At 45.3% G+C, this 18,023-nt stretch overlaps 1 protein-coding gene across 5 annotated transcripts in view; it reads left to right on the top strand.

The window, feature by feature from the left end:
- Tenm4 (teneurin transmembrane protein 4) overlaps positions 1-18,023 on the top strand; it is a 725,631-nt gene that overhangs the window by 529,144 nt on the left and 178,464 nt on the right. For all 5 annotated transcript variants that reach the window (XM_028770606.1, XM_028770607.1, XM_028770604.1 and 2 more), the window contains one exon: positions 14,120-14,290. In XM_028770606.1, coding sequence (XP_028626439.1) covers positions 14,120-14,290 — 171 coding nt within the window. The remainder of the gene's footprint in view (positions 1-14,119; positions 14,291-18,023) is intronic.

Here is an 18,023-nt window from a genome sequence, read left to right as displayed (position 1 = left end):
TGTCCTTTTTTGTGTTTACCTCCCTGAGCCTCAATCTCTTGCACCAAATAATTCTGGGTATAGAGTTATAAAGTCAAAGTGACCGCATGTAGATTCCATTGCCTGTTCCATTGGAGGAGAAACTGTCTAGGCAAATGCATCATCATCACCTTTGCCTTTGTGAGAGGTCTGTCAGGTGGCCACCTTCTGCAGCATTCCTTGCACAAGTATAGTTAGCAAAGAGATTTGCTGAGGTGGAAATTGAGGCTGAAGTGGTTAAATCACTCATTCAGCTGTGACAGGCAGTAGTCTAGAGAGCTGGGTCTAGAAACCAGGAGTTATAACTCTATAGAGCCCACTTCCAAGGATGCCCCCAGTGCCTCACTCCTGAGCTCACAGTACACAAGGAATTTTTGCCTTCCTGTGTCAGATTTTCCCATAAGCCATTCCCAAAAACCTCTGAGAGTTGGCCCTGATGAAACAGCCAGTAGCAGTTCTCAGGAACTCTGAGTACACCACATGACCACTCGGCTAGAGGTGCAGCTCCAAATGATGCTTTCATTCTTTTGCATTGGACCGTCCCAACAATCCCAACCAGTCAAGACCTAGGCGCTGGTTTATCACCACATCCACTTTTCAGACGGAAATAAGTCCTACCCTCCTCGTGAAGGAAGGAAGCCAGCTGGGCCTCTTTTCCCAGACTGCCATCTGCACTTGGCTGAGGGTGGGAGGACTTGGTCTCTCTCATCTCACCTGAGCTATGTTTGGAGGGGCTTCCTCAAAGAAGAGAAAACCTGACTGCATTTATTATGGAACAAGCCAGAGTGCGTCTGTCTGTAGGTAGGGTGTTTTGGCAACATGCTTTATAACCTCAGTGCTTCAGAATTGAGATATGGAGGTGAGTGGGAGCACTGGGATCTGTTGGGAGAGCTTGGGACTGATCCACCTCGTGTTCAGCAGCAGCACCTGAGGGACTCTGGTTCTGCTGTTCCCCAGGCTTAGCAGGTTCTTGTAGGTTATCACCAAAACCTTCTCGTATGAAGAAAGGTCTTCCTGTGAGTATATGGCTAGAGGCTAGATTTTGATGCTCCTTTACCATAGTGAAGCTTTTGTTCATAGCCCCCGGGGGGGAAAGAATGACTGTCAGGCTCATTCATTGTATCCTGGGCCCCATGCTATCACACATCCCAAATGTTATCCGTCAAACCTTCCATAGGATGCTACAGTCAAATCTTCCATGGGATGCTGCAGGCAGGCCCTGCTCCTCTGTTCTGTGTCTCAGTCAGTGTGTGTCTCTATGTGAGTGTAGACAATTGCATACAACTGTCGGGCAGCACGAATGTTAAGAGGAGACAGTAGGAGGGGACAGGCCTTAAGTGAAAATCTGGGAGTAAATACAATTTTCTTTTTCTGACAACTGCAGAGTCTTCTTTGCCATCCTGTGTCTCCTAACTACCCTCTAAGGCATAAGATCTATTGAGTCCATTATTGTTGCACAGGCACCTGATCGTGTAGGTCTGAGACCCTGTTGACAGTTGCACATAGAAAAATTTCCATCCATCTGTGTACTAAACATAGACTCTATCAAATTAGAATATTTGAGTGCTTTCATTTCATTAACTGCTAAGCAATGTGGTAATGACTGTTTTCAATAAATTTTAAAGAACCCTCATGAAATTTAATCTGTACAAGAACCCAGAGGATAGTTTTTGATCATTTTGATTGACGCAGGGGAGAATACCAAGGATCAGAGTGGTTACATGACTAACCTGCTGTTGCCCAACAACAACAGATCAGAGCTGGGGACTTTGCTTTGTCCGTGATGCTGCTCCACTGAGCATGAATCTGTCAGGGAAGTCAGAGGGGAAGGAAGCACAAATGGACACCATCAGGGCAATGCTGGGGAGAAGTGCAAAGCAATGGGTAAGTGCCAGGGGAGAGCTCCCACTTGCCTGGAAAAAGCCTCAAGGGAAGGGGGGATATTAGAAGTAAGCCTTTAAAAAATAGTAAAATTGTTGAGTGATGGTGACAGCACATGCCTTTAATCCAAGCACTTGGGAGGCAGAGGCAGGTGGCTCTGTGAGTTTGAGGCCAGCCTGATCTACAAAGCAAGCTCCAGGACAGCCAGGGGTACACAGAGAAACCTTGTCTTGAAAAACCAAAAAGGAAAAGGGAGAGTCGTCTAAAAGTTGATAAGGTAGGTAGACATTCCAGGCAAAGATGGAGAGCATGGGTTTTGGCTGGATGTGTGTGCTGGGGACACGGAATCAGCACAAAGCAAGACTTTCATGCAGGGAGGAGCAGCAGAGCTCATCAGACATGATATTACACATGCACTGAAAGCCCTCTTAAATCCAGTCTTTCTGAAGAGATATTACCTCAAGTGCCTATTCTCAGGGAAATATGGCCAGCAAAATTTGAGCAATTAAGGTTCACATAATGAAAGGACTGGCCCATTGTCCTACCACCTTTATCATTTCCAGATACTACATGCCTCGGGGAACTCTGTGGGGTTTATTTACTTATCTATTCATTCATTCCATTTTTGATTTTTGCTTTTTAAGACAGGGTCACAAGTAGCCCAGGCTGGCCAGAAATTTTCTGTGTCTAGACACTGACATGGCATTGGGCTCGGCTTAAAGGCAACAGCTGCGGTTCTAACTATCACAGTCATCTTCACTTTCCTGGTCATCATCCTTGTGATGCCTGATTTGCCTCAAATTTCCTAATCAAAGACTGAACCAAACAGACTGATCAGTGTGTTCAGAGAACAGCGGGACCGTACATCTGTCATATTCATAGAAGGGGACAGGAAGGCAAGAAACCATAAAGAGCCCAAGGGTAGGGAATGCCTGGGAGCAGGAGCCAGGACAGTTTCAGGATAAGAGGGAACATCAAAGGTTGTCCTGTGAGGTTTCACAGCTTTCATTCACAAACATTCCCTCCACGAGTCGATAATCTGTGTGGCAGGGTCCAGGACAAGTTGTCTGACCTCATTGCTGTCAAAAGCAAATGTCCCAGTGGGAAGAGCTCTCCACTAGTAATAGGTGCCCAAATTAAAACTCCTTGAGAGATGGTGGGGACCACTTCCTAATTGACTTTGATCGTAGAAAAAGCAAAGAATAAGTCACATGGTTCATGTATCAAAGGCAATCAGGACATGGAAGCTTTGTTCCTGGGGCCATAGTTTATCACCCAGGAGGGCTGAAAGTGGAACCTAGCAACAGGCATCTTCTCTCTAGGCACCAGGACTAGCCAACCCCATGTTTTAATTCTCCCACATTGGATCTTTTCTGAAGGTGTAGGATGGGTGGCCATAGAGTGACAGGCAGCAGCTTGCATTCAGTCTTTCTTGCCTTAGGTAGATTCGAAATCAGTGTTGCAGCTTGGATGCATTAGTGCAGAGAGAAATCCATCCTAGGAGATCTTTAAACCAGCCTCTCACCCCCTGAGGAAATGACAAGCAGTTTCCCAGACTTCGCCGCTGCTCAGAGGGCAGTGCTGCCTGCCCCCAGCTGAGTGGTGTGAATAGGCAGGCTGTCCCTGGGTTTCTCTGATCCCAAGGTCATTAGTAAAGCCTTGACCATAAGGCGCAGACAGGCCCTCACCAGGCTTCAGCATGTTCTCTCTGTAGGGTCACTCACTGGCTGCTTGTTCCCTCAGCAGTGGTCTTATGAAGCCACTTTTGTTCGAATTGAGATTAAATAAGGGAGGGGGGCTGCCTGGGCTGTGCTGCCGTGGCAACAGCATGAGCCGAGCTGAGGACCCAGAGTTCCTGGGGCTCTGTCTGAGGCCATGGCAATGCTTTAGTAAATGGTGCAATTGTAAACAATTAGGAGCCTGCTTTTTTTAAACTACAGAATTTAATTCATAACTGTGTCTAGCTCTGAGACACCTATTCTATAAATGGATTCTATATAACGCCATGCTATAAACCGGGTTATAACAATATCTGCCTTTAAAGGGTTGTTTAAGTGGCATGTGGAAGTGACTTCTCCAATATTATACCATGCACAAAAGAACAATTCTCATAAGAGAGAGCCGTTATTATTTTAATAACAATTCTCACAATGTCTGTGTCCACCCTGCTTCACATCTCTGGTGCTGTCGGGATGGGAAACAGTAGCTTTCTCAGTCTTGGCTTACTGCCCATACTTTGGGCACCAGGCTGGACTCAATACATTCGGGAAGTAGAGCCTGGTGGGACAACAAGCTCTAAGTATGACTTTCCCACCTCTCACAGGATTTCTTTGTGACTCCAGGGCACAGTTTTGTTTGTTTGTTTGTTTGTTTTAATAGAAAGAGCTCAAAGCTATAGTCTGAGGATGTGCATTTGGTTCTTGCACCCAGGTCCTTCCACAAATGCACTGGCCGTGGCTATTCTTTGAAGGGTCTGGTAGGTCTCCAAAGCAAAACACTCAGTGTAGCAACATTCCCCATTTTTAAACAAAATCTCAGGCCTCTTAACTCTCCAAGTCCTCGTAGGTCCTCTTTTTACTTCTTCCTTTCAACCCTGATGCATCACAAAAATAGTCAGGATGGCGTTAACCCTCTGCAGTACACACCAAGTCCACCTGACTACCTTCCACCTACTTGAAGGTAGGTACTGGTGCCTTAGCATAGATGGCACTACCTAATGGATAAGGATAGCTGCAGAAAGGGAAGTTACTCTACAACCAGCACATCATCCCTGGAGAAGGAGCCACATGTCCTAGGCCACAGAGGCCAGGCTGGCCATAGCCATACATCATTGACGTTGCTCCACTATACAATCAGCAATGTTGGCAAGTGACAGGGAAAGGCCAGATGACGAGGCCGAGGCAGGTTGAAAGGGTGGAGAGAGCAGGCCAGTCCCTACTCTAGGACAGCATGGAAGAGGTCTCAGTAGATCCTGATAGGGGAGGAGCTTTCTTAGTCCATTGCTGCAGTAAGAATTCTGTACAAATTAAGTTCCTGCTTCCTTTACCCTTCATCTTGCCTCTACCAGTTCTCTGTGCCTTCCAGTTAAATGGGCATCTGTATTGACCACAGGCTCACATGTTTGCCATACAAAAGTGGCCTCCTCTCCTGTTCTACACATGCAGAAAATGATCCACAGTGCAAGAGTCCGTTCTCTAGAAGAAGTACATCTGTGAGTGAGCCCTGATTGCTGCAGTCATGTTCTAGCAGGAGACAGGAGGGGAAACAGTATATTTACTTGATTTAAAATTAGCCCCACGTAGCCACCGGTGGGATCCTGACAGGCTGCTTTATAGCGATTCTATCCTTAAAAGCTGTTTTATCTGTTGGACAAATAACTCTCATTCTGTGCCCAGAGTCTGTCAACTCATGGGAACAAGAGAGTGCCTGCAGCTTAAAGGAACCCACAGATGGTGTGGCAGGGAGTCATGAGAAATACAGAGAAAGAAAGAAAAACAGGGCGGGCAACAGAACCGGCTTAATTTCTCAGTAAGTACAGGAGCTAAGGGCGGCAAGGCATCCAGCAACAGAGGTTCTGATGGCCGCTGTTTATCAAGCTCCTACTGCGTGCTAGGCACCGCTCTGAGACAATTCTGTGTGCTATCTCATTTGATCCTTTGGGATGGGTGTCATAAGCAAGCTTCATTTTTGAAGAGGAGGAAACTGAGAGTGAGTGAAGCTGAGACCTTTTGCCCACAGTCAGGAGACTCTGTGCGTTGGACAGACTGCACTCTGCTCTTGGCTGCAATCTGACATGCATTCAATTTTGATCATGAAAGTCAGGGTATAAAAAAGAAAGCCTCTTGAAGTGCCCCAAAGAGCAACTCTAGCTGTGCTTGCAGCAAAGCTTTGCGTTGGATTCTTTTTTAAATGTAATGTTAGCCACTGTACTCATCAGACGGGTGATAACTGAGAGCTTGCACTTTGAAACCAAGATCTGGACTCAAATGCAGCTCCATCACTTACCTGTGTGTCTTTGGAGGTCACAGAGCCTCCACTGTCCGCTGATAATCTGTTATAACTCCGGTTGTCCAGAGTCTGACACCTGCTGTGTTAAGGCCTCTTTCCTCTACCCCCCCACCTTTAGACCTATCTTGCCTGAGATTGAGTTACATGACCTCTTTTCATATGTAAAATAGCACTAACACACATTTGGAAACCACAGAACAAAATGTATCCACAACAAGCCTTACACAATGATTCAAGCATGGTGTCCTTTTAATCTGTTCCTTTTGTTGATTGTTATATGCATATACAGAAGTACATACAGAAACACAGTCAGAAAAAAAAATGCAGTTTTATGCCCTGCTCCCTTCCCCGACACTACATCTTCTTCATTGTGGCTATCATGGACATTTGTCATAGAGGTTCCTATGCATACAGTGCCCGTACCTTAGCCAGTCCCCTGTGTCAGGTGTCCAGCCTGCTTTCTGGTTCCTCACCTATTACATTGCCACAAATATCACTGGGCTGTTGCTCAGAACTCTGGGTGTGGTATCTTTATAGAAGCAGGAATATGACCTGGAAGATGATAATTTGCTGCTCTTGTATGATCTTGCCTTTTCTGTCATTATTGGTGCTGATGCAAAACATCAATAAGAACTAGTTTATTCTGAGCCAAGATTGGTGACTCTGACCTGGGAATAGATTCAGACATACTCTAGTGACCTACTCCATTCTAGATACAGTTAAAGGGAATCCTCATAGGGGCCAAACTAAAGGAAGTCATACATCAATGCATTTGCCAGATACTTTGGTGGGGACATCAGATGGGTGACAGCAGAATGTGATAATTTGTATAGGCCTCAGATGCTCTCTGATACCTTAGCTTTGGTGTTGGTGGAAGCCAGTGGTCTGGTTAACAGGTTATATTCCAGCAACTAGTAGCTAGTGACTATTAAGGAGACGGAAGCCAGCCCAGGGTAATTATAGCTCTAGATCTCCAGCATTCCAACTCTGCACAGTCATGAAGTTCTGTTTAGTACAGTGTGGCCTTTTCAGGGGATCTTGCTTCATACTGATATTGTCATTATTCCCTCCTTGGAAGTCCGAACACCAGTGACTTTATTTAAACAAACAAAAAAGTCCTAAATCTGAGTACTAGAAACAGAAATGTGGGCAGCCAATCACGTGACCATGGTTCCTACCTTTGAGATTAAAAATGCTACTCAGGGAGCCTGGAGAGATGCCTCAGATGTTAAGAACACTGGCCACTTCTCCAGAGGACTGTGGTTGGATTCCCAGCACCCACATTAAAGCTCACAACTGTCTATAACTACAGTTGCAGGGCATCTGATGCCTTTTCCTGACCTCTGCTGGCACCAAGCCTGTAAGTGCTGCACAGATACACATGCAAACTACCCAAATGCACTAGGACCAGCAGTTCCTCGTAGTTCTCTAATCCACTCTACCCACTAACCTAATAGTCGTCTCTACCCACTCCCTGGAGCTGCTCCAGCTACATGCAAGTGGGTGTCTGCACAGAGTTGCACTCTTCCCCCCCCCACCTTGTGACAGTAGAAACTCCCCTCTCCTACGCTGGCTTAATGGCTTTGTTAATTGCCTCTTCTAGGTTGGGTGCTAGGCTGCCTTCCGTGTGTCTGAACATCAATGAAGCCTTTTTTTTTTTTTTTTCCAAATGTCAGGACAGAGCTTGCACTTTCTGAGCCATCGCTCATGTCTCACTGGGCAGGAAAAGGCGACAGGAAAATGTCAGCCCCAGGATCAGATGGACCAGAGCTGGGGCGATTGAACTTTCCCACCCTGGCTCTTGGCTTTTAGAAATCATTAACATTTCAATGTGGGTGATCCTGTGAACCCTGCTACTTCTCCACAGCCTCTCTCTGAACTCTTCAAGCATCTTGTCACCTTTTCATTGAATTACAAGTAGTCTAATGGGAAAACCACACTTCTTATCTAGGTCACCCTTGGTATACTTGAACAGGGATTTGCACCTTAGTTATAAATATCCAGTGCAGGGTATAATTTACATAATCCTGCAATGTGCATTGGTGGGTGGTTACTCTTCATTCTTCAGAGAATGAAGAATACAGTAAATGATGTGTGTTATTTGAATGGTTTCATCTGCCCTTAGTGGGCTGGGGAGAATCATTTATATCTTTTTGGCTTCTTTTGTTGTTGTTGTTAACCCATGGTCTCTACTTTCAGAACATTTGACCAAACAGTGCTCACTGTTCTGTGCCACTTCAAAGGCAGTAGGGCAGAGACAAGTGGCCTCATAAGCCCCTAGCATCCAACTCGCATTTCAGCCTTTATTTTGTGGGTAGCTTTATGTTCCCTCTTTTATCTTCAACTGAAAGAGAGACATAGACAAAGGAAGAGCTTGAAGCTCGTTCTCCCTCGAGCCAGCTCTGCTGTCTGGTCTTGGTAGTTCACCATATCTTCTTTCAGTATCTCAAAGGTCACTTTATCTCAGCTTTCATTTCAGTACCATTATATACATTCTTCACTAATGTTTCCCAGACCATCTTTTACATGAATGGGAGACTGAATGATAATCTGTAATGTGTTGGCCATGGACCACACTTTTGAAGGACACTGTTGTTACGTGAAAGACTATCAGGGATTAGATGGTGACTGAAGCTTACAGATTCCAAAGACCAATTTCCTCACTGAGCGTGTGTGTGTGTGTGTGTGTGTCTGTCTGTCTGTCTGTCTGTCTCTGTGCATGTGTCTGTCTGCCTGTCTGTGTCTATGTGTGTATCTGTGTGTGTATGTGTGTGTGTGTATGTATGTGTTTGTACCTGTGTTTGTGTGTCCTCCAAAGAGAATACAGACTATCTCTCTTCCTCTCTCTTCCCCAAGTCTTCACCCAAGACTCTAAAACTCACCTTGCAGTACAGTGATGCAGCTGAGAGCTTCTTAGCCTGACTTCTATTTGGGGCCCCAGATAGCAGGCTAAAGGTCCTCTTAACTTTGACTTCAAGATACTATTGCTGACTGCTCCTTTGCCTCCTCAATTTCCATGTCTGTAATTCTCACCTTCCAAAGACACCAGTGGTTTTTATTTGCATGTACTGGTCATGCATGATCATGGGCTTCATCATGATGTTTGCATGCATGCATGTAATATACTTTGATCATATTTGCCCTCCTTTGTTCTTGAGTGTCCCCCCACTTCCACTCGTCACCTTTCCTTTCCTAGCTAGTTCCCCTTTAATTTTCATGTCCCACCCTAATTTGTGACCCAGTTTGATTAGTCTTGCATATGTATAGGTGAGAGGTTAATTACAGAAGTGTGACCACCTTACTAGTGGCTACATCACAGCAGAAGATGTCTCTCCACCAGTAGCCATTAATTGTCTGTAGATCTTCAGGGAAGGGCAGAGCCTCCAAAGACCTCCCTACCCCCATCCCCACCCTACCCCATACTCCCACCCTACCCCTACCGCCACCCTACTCCATATCCCTGCTCCATTCAGGGTGTCAATCAGCTCTATCTTGTGCAGGTAATCATAGCAGCTATGAGTGCCAGAGTACAAAGGTCATGCCATGCCCAGGAGAAATTCTACAATATTCTACCCAGTCCTCCAGATTCTGGGTTCTTGTCTTCTGAGCCTTGGAGAGGGTGATAAAGATGTCTCATGTATAGCTGAGCATTTAACAGTCACTTATTCCCAGCACTCTGGCTAGATAATGAGTCTCTGCAGTTAATACTATGCACTGTTTAAAGAAGTGTCTCTGACCAAGGCTGCCAGCAGTGCTAATCTACGGGGATAGACATAGTTATTCAGAAGGCAATTTGACAGGCACATCATGGCCATTTAGCAAAGCAGCAGCAGTACTTTCCCAACCCAGGCCTATATCCTCCCTAGCCCCGGGCCTCTTGTGAGGTTTCTAATGCAGATATGAGCTCCCTCCTGACTATGGGAAGTCCACTCAGAAAGCAGTCGGTTACCCCTCAAACAGACTTGCTGCTATTGTATCGGTGGGCACCTCTTGCCTGTTAGGTTAGCAGCGAAGGATCAGCAGGTATTTCTCAGCTCCGTCTTGATGACATTGATCCTTTTCCCTATCACCGTCCTCCATTGTCATTTCAGGGTGGCTTGAGGAGTCTCTGAGGATTTATGTGAAGCTTTGCTTTCAGAGGGACCTTTTCCACAGGTCATGGAGACTACCTGTCACTCTCACAGCTGTGTGGGGCTCTCCAAGGAGGCAGAACAGAACAAATGAGATGTCAACACTTACCAATATACTTCCAGCCCCTCCCCCAACTGAGAACTGCCTTACCCTGTTAACTTCCCCTGGGACCCTGGACTTGGGAATCAGATTCATCTCTGAGACTCTACCTTCCACCCTACCAAATGCTGCCCCAGCAGGGGTTTTGTTTTGTTTTGTTTTTTAAGGCTTCCTTTTTTGTCTTCTTAAAATTAAGAAAAAGCTCTGACAATAAAAATGTTTCTTTTCGCAGAGCTGCGAGCTTTCTATTCATTCTGGAATTAGTTAATTCTTGTGACCTTTTAACAAGACAGCACTTGGCACTCTTAGATAAGATAATTGACTCTAATGGGGGAAGACGCGCTGCTCATTTAATGGTGTACATCTGAGTTGTGTGTAGTTCAAGGAAGTTCTCCATTACCTTTGGAGTTGCCAATATATAGATTGAAACAGTAGGAAGGTAAGTAGAGATGTGAGCTAGTTCAACCTAGGGAACAGCGGCTTCCCTCCTTGCAGGCAGGCTAACTGTCTTCTTATCATCACATTGCTCAGAAGTGGAAAGCAAGGTAAACACCTCACACAGTACTCCTAAGAAGTTGCTCGCTCAGTAGGGGCTGCTATTATCCCTATCCCTGTTATTATCAACAAATCTAATGCCTGGGAAAATACAGTACTTATGTACACTTGGCAAAACACCTTGGCACATAGTATCCCACTAATGATATGGTACACTAAATCTCACTGTACCCTTATGACATGATGCTCTATTGACTTGGTACCCCTCTGACATGGTATCTCTCTCACAAGGCACCACTTTGACATGCTACCCCACAGACATGAAACCCATCTGACAAGGTACACCACTTATATAGTATCCCACTGACATGGTATATACCTCTGATACAGCATCCCTCTGACATGGTGCTGCTCTTGCATGCTCCTCTAACATTTACCCCTCTGACATTACCACTTGCAAGATTACCCCACTGACAAGACGTATATCTCTGATACAGGGCCCCTCTGCTACGGTATACCTCTGTTATGGTATACTACTTATACAATATCCCCATTAGCATGGCACACACCTCTGATAGAGTACCCTTCTGACACTGCACCCCACTGTTTCAGTACTAAAAGCACTGATGAAATATGTTTCCTCATTTCTCAGATAAGACTACTGCAGCTAGGAAACAGCAATTAGGATTCAGAATCTTTTCTTACCTCTAGTCCCACATCACAGAAACCAAAGGGTTGGGGGCGGGGGAGAAGGTCATTCTCCTCACTGTCACAAAAATACAACCTCCTGGCTGAAGCAACCAGGTGCCTATCCCCTACATGAATATGTCCTGTATTTGAATATGTCCTGGAGTCACAGAATATGCTGTGTTTGCCAGGAGCCTCTACCATGTTTTGTGGCTTAAAAGGTTGTTGTCGGTCCTCAAACCCACTATCTGTGAACTTATGTATAACACAACCTGTTTCTCATCATCCTGTGGGAGAGTTCTGTTTCAGCCTGCAGATATAAAGGCCTTGGAGGCTGTCCAGTGTCTAGGAAGGGGTGTCTTCATATGTCAGCCTTGTGCCTTGTGAGATAGAGCTGAGAAGAGGCAGCAGCAGACTCAAGGTGCGAGTTTTCATGTCTGGGCAGATATGAGTTCTAGACCAGCCTCTGCTTCTTGTCCACTTAACCTTGTGCATGTCCCTTGCTCTCTTACCTTCACGTGATCATCTGTAACATCTGACTGCAAAAATTAACCTTTTAGGGTTGTCACGAAAGCCAAAGTATACATTGTTTTGATAGTTTTAACACAATATGTAGCACATAGTAAAACATCTCAATCATTGTCTTGTAAATATCATAATTTTAACTAACTTTCTGATTTTTATTATTAATCTGTACTAAGACCTAATATTTCTGAACCCTCTCAAAATTGTGTCTAGTGGGTTGACATGAGAATTAGAAATAATGCATTCGTTTTACCAGATGTACACAGTAGGTAGTAAGTATAAGTCCATGGAGCTTCCTGTCTCTGTAGATCGGCCCTGCCTTTCTGTGGCCCTCCTTCTGAAGCACCCCCTCCTCTAGGCCAGGACCTTCCGAGTAGACATCCTAATCCATCTGTCTTCACTGCTTGACTGTGTGCTCTGGCTGTCTGAATCGATCCTACCTCTCCAGACTCTGCCACAGAGGGCCTTTAAGAATAGGCTCATCAATGAGAGGAAGAGGTACTATCCAGAGTGTGGTGTGGGATCCAGGAAGATGAATGCTTGCTACATGTAGGAAAGCCAGAGTGGGCATCCTGGATGTGGCAGGTACAGCCCACCAGCCAGGCTCAAGTCTTGTTTCATTTTGGAGGAGGATTTTGGGGTTGGGTTGGGTTGGGTTTTGGTGTGTGTGTGTGTGTGTGTGTGTGTGTGTCTGTGTGTGTGTAATGCAGTACTACTGTGTGAGTGCCAGCACATGCATGCCTCAAGACTCAAGTGGACACCAGAGAACAATTTTTAGGGGTTTGTTCCCTCCTTCCACTTTGTTAAGGCAGAGTTTCTTTTGTGTGTTTGCCACCATGCATACTCTAGCACATAGTAACCCGCTTTTGGTAACTTAAGGGATTGAACTCAGGACATCAGGCTTGTGTAACAAGTGCTTTGCTCTGCCGACTCATCTTCGTGGCCCTTTTTGTTTTTGTGAAAGGGTCTCACCAAATGGAGCAGACTGGCTTCCTAGCTCTGTAGATCTCACAGCCTGCCTCCTCAGCCTCCCCCGTTCCCTCCTGGGTTATAGATGTGTGCCGCTATGCCCACATCAAGAGCTAAGTATTGATTCCCAAAGTGAAATCCAGAGAGCAGTCGCTCACCGATTACAAATCCTTGTGGAAACAGCATTCACAGCCTGAATGCACACTGTATCCTTCAGACAGTGTTCACTTTTCGCTGTCTTGTGGCACAAAATAAAGATGTACAGAACATCTCCCTCCCACTCCAGCCCTGCCCCATCCCCTTCCCTCACAGGGAGCACCCAGTGTTATGGCTGTCTTTCATATCCTTCTGATACTCAGTACAACGTAAACCCAAAGGTAGTATGTCAAACACATCCTTCTGCAGGTTATCGTTCTTCTTCCAGAAAAGAAAAACACATAAAAATCTTCCTCAGTCTATTTATTATCGGTGCTATTGTGTTGTGTGGCTAGATCCCACCTAGCCTCTTATCAATGGGCCAGTTTATGAAATTTTGCTATTAAAATAATGTTGTAGTGAGTAACCTTGTAGGTACATTATTTATTAGATATGTGAGTATATCTGGAGGAGAAGTTTCTAGAATTAGGACCTTGAAATCCTAGGGTAAAAGGTGAATGTATTTTAAATTTTATGGCTTTTTATCACATACCCATTTATGCTCACACCAGCAAAGTGTGCGGGCGCCTGCTTCCCCTCCTCTGCCAACACAGTATATTTTCGGCTCTTTTTATCTTTGCCAAACCATATGTGAAAACTAATATTTCAGAGTTTGACTTAGATTTCTTTCACAGTGAGTGATGTTAAGAGCCTTTTCGTATGATTAAGGGCCCTTTGTATTTCCTATTCTGTAACCTGTCTGTTCATATCCTATGCCTATTTTTCTACCACACTGTTAGACTTTACTTATTCATGGGTGTTATTTATATTAAGGAAATAATCCTTTGTCGTACAAATTATAGTTTTCCCTCCTAGGTTGTTATTTGTCTTTTGAAGAAAAAGGTCAAGACCTCCTGAAACTATGATTTTCCTGGTCATCCTTAACATCACCAGACTGTGAGCCCATCGAGGGCAAGGTCTAAACCCTTGATCACCACTGTGTCTTGAGCCCCCTTGCAGGGTCTGACACTCTGAGAGATCTCTCCGGGGGCTGTTGTTGAACTGAACTGAGGGTCTGTGTTCCCCACCCCAGACCCCCTTTCCTTGTGGCTTGGGAGTTCCATTTCCACCTCCAGCAGAAAAAGATGACTTTTTCCATTGCTCACTACAGCCATGCACCTGTTTGGCCTAAACTGGCACCTGCAGCCGATGGAGGGGCAGATGTATGAGATCACGGAGGACACAGCCAGCAGCTGGCCTGTGCCAACGGACGTCTCCCTGTATCCCTCAGGGGGCACTGGCTTAGAGACCCCTGACAGGAAAGGCAAAGGAACCGCAGAAGGTAGGGTTGCTGCGTTGTCCGTGTCGTGAGTCCTCTGTGTCTGCCTTTGAACGGAGGAGGCCTCCATCATGCACGCCCTGTGCCTGACTCACAGCTCATGCTTCTCCTTCCATCCTCCACACCCCGTGCCGGCTGCAGTCCACTGTGTCTTCATCCCAACTCCCTGTCAGTGTGAACCCAGAGCTGGGTCAGTGGGACCCATGGTGCTCTGCCGCATCTCATTCCATGCCTCCAGGGATGCACTCACTCAGGGCATTCACATTACCATCCATCCATCTTCGTGTGGGGTCAGGGGAGCACTTCTGGGAAACCCTGTGGGATCAGGAGGCACCTGTGGGAGTGGGACATGGTAGCGGATAGTGTGTTCCTCGTAAAAGACTTTTGGAATGTATGTTTCAGTGGAAACATTTCAGATGATCAGCCGGCCCAGTGACCAAATCACTAGTACCTCTGGCTCATCTGCAGTAGCAACAACAATTACTGTGTACTCACTGTGTTTGCGTCAAAACTTCTCACTAATGTCATTTCACCTCAGACTTAACCCTCACAACCCTGTGAAATGGGTATAATTAGCTATGTTCATTCTAGGTGCAAACACAAATGATCACATGAAGTGGCGTGACCCAGAGGATGTCAGAGCTGAGTATATGAACTGGGGTCTGGGACTTCACGGCTCTAACCAAGCCCCCATTAGTTTTCCCACCTTATCCACACCCATGGTGATGGGACCTCAAAGCTAATGCAGATGTGAGATCCTGTTGTACCATGAGGCAAAGACATTTCCATCCATGACAGAAACGGTGGTGACATTTTGTGTTTGGCATTCTTGAGAGGGAAATCCATGGACCCATATTTTGAATGTCTCAGTGGTCTTTATAACAATTTATAGATACAACTTCCCTCACTGTCAGCCAAGAACAGTTCAGGCTCACCAAGACTGGAATGATGTAAGCTCCCAGGCCAGTCCACTTGTCCTTCAGGCACGATGGCCTTCCCTTCTCCTGCACCTGCTGTGATCTTTGTTGTTTTCGCTCTGTTTCCCTGTGGGCAAAGTGGCCATGGCTCCTGCCTTTGCAGCTCACACCATGTTTTCTCTTGCCTCACTTAACTCTGGGCTCATGCCTTTTGAATCTCTATGTCCTGTAAAAGCTATTGGTTTGGTTAAAAGGGTAACTTGTGCTTACCCAGAGTAGCTCCTTGTGACGTCTGCAATGACGTCTTCAAGTTCAAAGTCAACTGTTGACTTGTGGACACATTTAAGGGAAGTGAAAAGAGGAGACTTCTAAAAGAACCAAATCCAAATGCTTACCCACTGTTTTGAGAGGAAAGGCCAGGCCTCCTCCTTTTAAAGATTTTTAAGAATTAAAGCATAAAATAACATATGCTTCTTTATCCAGTAGCAGGATAGGGAAGAAGGTAGCATGGGATGGAGGGCACTGGTGGAGTCAGGAGCTGCTGACTGTGATGTCAGCTTAAGCAAACCCCCTGAGCCAGGCACTCCAAAGCTCCACTCCCACTCTCTGTGGCTGAGTCAGAAAGCACTGAGCCATGGGCTCTCTATAGGGTGCATTGCAATTTGCAAGTCCTACAGGTGAAATTTGTATAAGAATCATTACAGGGCCAACTGGCTCTCTTCAGGGATCGGGCAAAGGTGGCACTGTCCATGGTCCTGCTGGTGGCTTGCAAAGCTCACACCGGTTCATATTACCTAGTGCCACCAGTGAAGACCCATAGAGGAACCGCTGTCTTTAGATCAGCCTGTGAAAACACACTTAAGCCATCTTTATCACGCATGGAATTGGTAAAGGATCTCCTGTAGCACAGTGTAGTTTCTTCCCACCATGAATCTCTAACAGACATTCCTTCAGCAGGAGTTAAGTCTATCTGAAATCTTGCACTCTAATGAAATTAGTTTGTGGGTTGTTTGGATTCTGTTTAGTTTTTCCGGAGGAGGGTTGAGTGTAGATAAGAGACAACACAAAATTACACTGCCTTATTGGCTTATTTTAATTGGAGATTTTTTGCTTAAAGGGATTATCGGTTATTACTGATGCAAATGGAAATCCTGTTTATAAGCCCCTTAAATGGAGGGCAGTACTGGAAAGCAGTCGGCCTCAGGAGTGATTGCTGGGGGGGAGGAGAACACATGTGCCTGAAAAGCAGAGGAGAAAGCGCCCTATAGTCTCTGGGAGGCCACATGGTTCTCCCCTCCCCTCCCCACTCCCACACCCCAATCGAACCAACGCCTACTCAGTTTCTGTTTTTAATTGTGATGATAAAACTCTGCTTCCTTAGACTTTATCTCAGTAGTGAAATTCTTAACCCAACTGTGAGGGTACATTTATGACCCCTTCTGATGGTATCAGGGGAAAGAATTGATTACAGAATTAAGATTAGTATCCCTGCACCATGATCATGAGAGAAGTAGTATGATGTGATTTTTTTAAAAAAAAAAAAAAAGTAGCAATGGGCTCAAATGTGCCTTGGAGCCACAGAGCCTGAGATGTGGTTCTAACCCAGCCTTGCATGTGTTCCATTAACTCATTCTAGTTACTTTGTCTGATTGGCCTTAGTTTCCTCATCTGTAAAACAAGGATGATGGTGGCTCCTTTGAGAGCCCAGCTGGGAGGAGCCACTTGTAGAGAGTGGTCACCAGTCTATCTGAGGCCTCTCATCTTATCTACTTGGGTCAGGGCCATTCCACCTCAGAGCTGAAGATCCTAGAGATGTATTAACATTTACCCTCAGGGGTCTTACTAAGGTTTGGGGTGTTTAAAAGATATTTAAAGTATGCTTTTTGAATTATATAAATTAAAAGGTGATGCTCCCAGTGCTGTGTCTCTCATGTCTGTGAGAATAATATTAAACTATAATTGACGCTGTATTTTTCACAGGGGCTGTAATCATTTCAGGGTCATTATGGAAGAGAAACCAAATGTGGCAGCTTCCTGAAGCAACACCACAAAACCTTGTGCTTGCATTAATGGGGAGGAGGAATAGCTGTATAAACAAGCCTTTCTGATGCTTGACTTGGTGGGCTAGGGATAGCACTTTCTTTTTTGCAATGGAATAAGAATTGCTTATCAGTTTGAACCATACAAATTACTGCACACAGGCTCAGCTGGGCTCTCCAAAATGGAACAGCTTATTTTGATAGCCAAATAAATTTCAAACTGTTGCTAAGGAAACTAAGGGATTCTTTGTGCAATCTATTGCATTGAGAATAACAAAAAGAAGAAAAAAATAGGTAAGGGGATTGTCAGTTGATTAGAAATTTAGAACCTGGATAGATGGATCTGCTCAGAAGACTGGAGACTGTGATTGGGATGCAGGGCAATTCCAGTTCTTCCAAATCTTCCACGTTTGATGGAGCCATCCAACCATTTCAGCAATTCATTGAGAGATTTCTTTTATGGACGTGATTGCATATTTGGACAGCATTGCTCTAGGAAGCCTGAATCTAAATTTACAAAGATAAAGATGGTTATCAATGGAATCTGTGCTGTGAAACTGAATCATGCTGTTGGAAAGAGTAGGGTCTAAACTAAGCTTTTTGTACCATTTGGTGAGGCCTAGAGTCACCTAGTAATGCTGCAGTATGCTTCTCATGACTGTCTTCAGACCCTGGCTACTCTGAGTCCTGTCTACAGCTTCCTAATGAGTAAAAATGATCAACTTCCAAACCCTGATGTACCACAAAGTTCTTAACTGGACCTTGTATCTAGCTGGCTAA

This window comes from Grammomys surdaster, unplaced genomic scaffold, assembly GCF_004785775.1.
Source record: "Grammomys surdaster isolate TR1022 unplaced genomic scaffold, NIH_TR_1.0 203, whole genome shotgun sequence".
Classification (NCBI taxonomy): domain Eukaryota; kingdom Metazoa; phylum Chordata; class Mammalia; order Rodentia; family Muridae; genus Grammomys; species Grammomys surdaster.
Note: the sequence above shows the minus strand (reverse complement) of the source record. Positions and strands in the feature narration are given on the sequence as shown.